We start from the raw sequence: 4,831 nt of genomic DNA on the forward strand, positions 1-4,831 counted from the left end.
GCCGTTGCCGGGGAACGGTTCCAACTTTGAATTGATTACTATAGTTATCGATCCTTTGTGTGAGATTTCTCTTGCACAAAGTTACTGTTTTTATTAGATTTAGCATTAGGATTGAATTTTAAGTAGTAGTTTTTAGGAAATTTTGTTTAAATTTGTTTTGCTGTTTTTGCATTGAACTCGCCGAGTCCCTACGAATAGACTTGACGAGTCCATCGCTGAACAGGAAATTCTCGTTATTAATTTTCTTTTGTTCTTTTTACGCGTGTCTTTCTTTTTGTTTGCAGAACGTTTATGACCAGGGGAGGAGGCACACCACTGATTCCACCTTTTGACGATCCGGAAGCAACACTTAGAAGAAACAAAGTCATAACTATTGGAGATCCCGAAAAACCGAAGAACTCACCACTAAGGAATCTTAAATCCGTTTTCAGCAAGAAGAAGGGCAAGAAAGTAGGAGAATCCAGTACCTCCTTGGCGGACGAAGACCCAATTAAAGAGGATACCGAGTACGAAACCGAAGGAGAGAAAACCCTCTCTTTTATTATTTGTTAGTTGCTTTTAGATAATTTTAGTAATTAGTTCAAATTACCGTTCCCTGAGTTCGATACCCTGCTTACTAGATCTATACCACCAATTGACAGGTCCACTGCCTTTTGTGTGATTAATTACATTTTATAAGTAGGAATAAAACTAGTTCGTTTTACACACATCAAGTTTTTGGCGCCGTTGCCGGGGAATGGAATGATCAAAAGAAGAAAACTAGTTCGTTTTACCCTACATTCGGGCACGTTTCCGATTCCGACGACGAATTAGCTATTCCTATGGCTAACAGTCAATGAAGTCCCCATGGGGGAATGAAAGAAGAGAATGGCTTCCCTATGGCTAACACTTTATTATATGATTTGTTAGTTTACCGGAATACCAATTTAGTTTTTATGGTGAGATTTCTGGAAATTTCCGAGAGTTTTTCCTACGTTTATGAAGCTTTCAACTACACGTGGCATGACACCCAAGGCATGGATGAGCTATTCCCATGTCTAAAGTCAGCTGAAGATGGAGCTTTACATGAAGAAGATCGACCTCGCCACTACTACACCAGGGGCGTTTGTTCCAATTCTCTCTTTTTGTTTTTATTCTTTTTCATGCATAATATGCAATGGGGACATTGCATAAATTAAGTGTGGGGTAGGGGGTTGGTTACATTGGTTAAAATTGTAGTTAAAATTTGAAAACTTTGAAATTTTTGCATAACAATTGCTAGGACTTAATTTAGAAAATTTTGGTAAAAGCAATTAGGATTCCATGCTAGTGTTATATTTGATGATTGCATGAAGACCCCAAATGTTTAGTTGAGCCTACATATGTTATAATGCATTTGTGGCCTCCTTCATTCTAGTGAAATCATGGGACAAAAACACAACCTCGCTTAGTTTGAGGAATGCAATATGTTTAGCATCGTGTACCAAAAATGTATCCATGAAATTTTTTATCTCTAATCAATAAAGTTTGAAGTTGAGCGCCCCTGCTTAAGCATGTAGGTATTGAGTGAAAAAGTGAGTTACATGTATAAAAACAAAGAGAGAATTACAAGAAAAGTTGAAAGAGTTTTGGAGCTATTAAAGTGTAAATTTGAAGATCAAAATTCCAAAAATTCAAAAGTTGAAGATACCCAAAAATCAAAGAAAATCAAAAAGGTGGCAAATTTGAAGAATTCAAAGAAATCAAGATTAAAATTATCAAAGAAGTGAAGAATTCCGGAAAAGCTCCATAGTGGTATCAAAAATTGTAATTTTCTAGATTATGTATGCTTGGGTTGCTCAACCAAAAATACCTTGAGACTAGGAGGTTTTCTGCGGATGGATTCGGAGGGATGCATAAAATGAGCATTGTTCAAAAGAAGTGGGCGAGTGTTTATAATGATTGTGAGTATTTAGGATGAGGGGGGTCGTTTAGGAAAAATTTAGACACAAATGCATGCATTGCGGTCTTGGCATAATGGCTGGGTTTGATTGGGATTGTCTTATGTGATTTTAGTATGCTAAAATTCAGTTTTGCTTGGGGGCAAGCAAAAGTCAAGTGTGGGGTATTTTGATATGTGCATAATTAGCCCTTTATTTAATATTGATTTTTATCATTCATTAGCTATTTATTTGCATATTATGGACAAAAGATACTTAAAAGTGTTTGTATTGTGTTGTCAGTCCAAAAGGAATGCTCGGAAGCAAAAAGGAGCAAGAGTAGCCATCGGGAAGTTTTGGAATGATCAAAAGAAGAAAAGACCAAAAACCACAAAGGACTCGGCGAGTCTGGCACCGACTCGACGAGTCGCTACGAAGATTCGCGAAGCTGAGGAATCCTTGACTTGCCGTACACGGGAAGTTAATGATGGACTCGACGAGTCTATCTTGGACTCGACGAGTCGGGTCAATTCTATAAAAAGAGACCATCAGATCGATTCACGGGGAGGGAGAGAACCATTGAGGAGAGAAGCTGCGATTAAGAGCCAGAGGAGACCTGGAGAGTGAAGATCCAACCCTAGATCCAATTTCAAAGGAGAATTAAGGCATAAATCATAACTCTTTACTTAGATCTTTAGTTTTAATTATGTTTAAGCTTTTAGAATCTGTGTTTGAGTTCGTTTTTACCTTAATCATGAGCTAAAACCTTTATAGCTTCTGTTTGGGAAGACAATATTGATACTATGGTTTGATTTATGGTAGGATTAGTTTAATGTTGGTGTTTTTGTTAATTTAAGCTTGTTAAAGAACCTTGTGTGTGAATAATAACTATTTTTCTGTTAATAGGAAGATAATTAAGTTGCATGAACATCTCTTAATTGTTTACCTCGTATAATTTATGTGAACACTTTATTATATGACTAGGATTAGCGAATGTGAAACTAGAATTAATAGGAAAATAGGTAAATTTACGTGTGAGCTTGTGTGATGAACCATCAACAAGAGGTAAACTAAAGGGCCAATTTAGTTAACCACTACAAGGCATGCCACCCAAGGGCTGATAATGATAGGTTTGATAATGATTGACGGAAACCATTCTCTTCTTCCATTCCGGTAAACTACAAGGCATTAGTGTTAGGGTGGACTCGCATACATCGACCAATGCACAAGTGGTGTTCAAAAATGGCCTCCCCAAAATAATTGGAACTTTGGAGTGTTCTTCCATGTCAAGCACTATAAAATCCACAGGAAACACAAACTTATCTACCTTGACGAGAAGATCTTCACAAACACCTTTTGGATGAATGATTGTCTTATCGGCTAGATGGATCTTCATGTCAAGAGGCTTTGGCTCAGGCAAGTTCAACTTCTTGAAGAAAGAGTATGGCATGAGATTAATGCTTGCACCCGAATCCGTCAACGCTCGAGTGGTAATTAGATTCCCAAATTGGCAAGGTAAGGTAATACTACCCGGATCACCCTTCTTCTTTGGTAGCTCATTTAACACCAACTCAGCGACTTCTACTATATTTTTTCTAGCGGTAAAGAGACCCTTAAGCAAGCTTACATATTTAGGCGTTTGAAGTATTGTTTCAACAAATGGAATATTGACTTGAAGGGCCTTTACATGCTCCATGAAAGCTCTGTATTCTTTAACCTTCCCATCAGGTATGACTCGAATCGGGAATGGCAAGGGTGGCCTGTAAGGCTTTAAAGAAACAACAGATTTGTCATCAGGTTTTGGACTCGTCGAGTCCATTAGATGGACTCGGCGAGTCGAGTCGGGTTTTGCTAAACTCGAGTATTCTGTCTTTTCTGCTTGCACCTTTGTTGAGGCCTTCTGTGCAGGGGTCAGAGGAGTGCAAATTTTCCCAGAACTTGTTGTTATTGCATTAATATGCGCCATTTTCGGATTGTTTTAGGTGATGCTTGGAAGTTCACCCGCTTGTCTTTGATTAACTTGTTGAGCTAGCTGTCCTATCTGCTTCTCAATGTTGTGAATGGATGCTTGCTGATTCCTTAGTATAGTTCTTGTTTCTTGTATTGCAGCATCGTGATCATTGTGTCTTTTCTCAGAAGCAGCTACAAATTTTGTTAGCATCTCTTCCAAGTTGGGTTTCCTGTCTTGCACTGGTTCCTCTTTTTGGTACATACCCCTTGCTTGTTGTCTAAACTTCTCCTCCTTTTCCTTCTTGTATTCATCATAGGGAAGCCATTCTTTTTCGGTTTCCGCCAATCATTATCAAACCTATCACCGCTTGAATAGCATACTTGCGCCTTTTTATTTAGGGAAGCCACTCTCGGAAATTTCCATAAATCACACCAATCATTATCAAACCTATCACCGCTTGAATAGCTATTCCGGTTGACAATGACAAAGTACCAATGGATTGGTACAATATCGAGATGAGGCGGATTCAAGATCTAATGGCGAGAGGTATAAATTTTAGCAACGAATCCCACGTTCGGCTTTTTGATCATTTTCACATTCCCCACATTGATGGGGGTAACTTCCCCTACATTCCATCTTGGGACGAGGTCATTAACGCAAGGCGTAGTGGAGCCGAAGAAGTGGAGCTATGCATGGAGGGGACGATGATGAGGAAGCGGATGAAGACTAGTTTATTTTTATTTTTATTTGTGTTTTGTTGAATAATTTATTATTACCTGTTTGGTTTTGGTTGTTTGAATTTTCAGTAAGTTAGGATTTATTTAATTTATGTCCTCATGGTTTGTTTTAAGTTTTCTTTTCAGAATTTGGAATGGGTCAAGTCTAAAAAGGTCTCGAGAGTTATAGGAGTTTCGAGTCTAAGCGGAAGGGTTAATTAAGTCCAAGTTTTGAGTCCGGTCATAAGGAGCATTAAAATGAGTCT

The 4,831-nt window shown here is 38.3% G+C and overlaps 1 protein-coding gene across 1 annotated transcript; it reads right to left on the reverse strand.

The window, feature by feature from the left end:
* Positions 1-2,985: 2,985 nt before the first annotated feature.
* Positions 2,986-3,717, reverse strand: LOC145130603 (uncharacterized). Its single transcript, XM_079065378.1, has one exon. It carries the CDS (start codon positions 3,715-3,717, stop codon positions 2,986-2,988), a length of 732 nt encoding a protein of 243 aa, XP_078921504.1.
* Positions 3,718-4,831: the final 1,114 nt, after the last annotated feature.

The sequence above is a fragment of the Lactuca virosa genome, chromosome 8 (assembly GCF_052849685.1).
Source record: "Lactuca virosa cultivar CGN04683 chromosome 8, Lactuca_virosa_CGN04683_v6, whole genome shotgun sequence".
In the NCBI taxonomy this organism is placed as follows: Eukaryota; Viridiplantae; Streptophyta; class Magnoliopsida; order Asterales; family Asteraceae; genus Lactuca; species Lactuca virosa.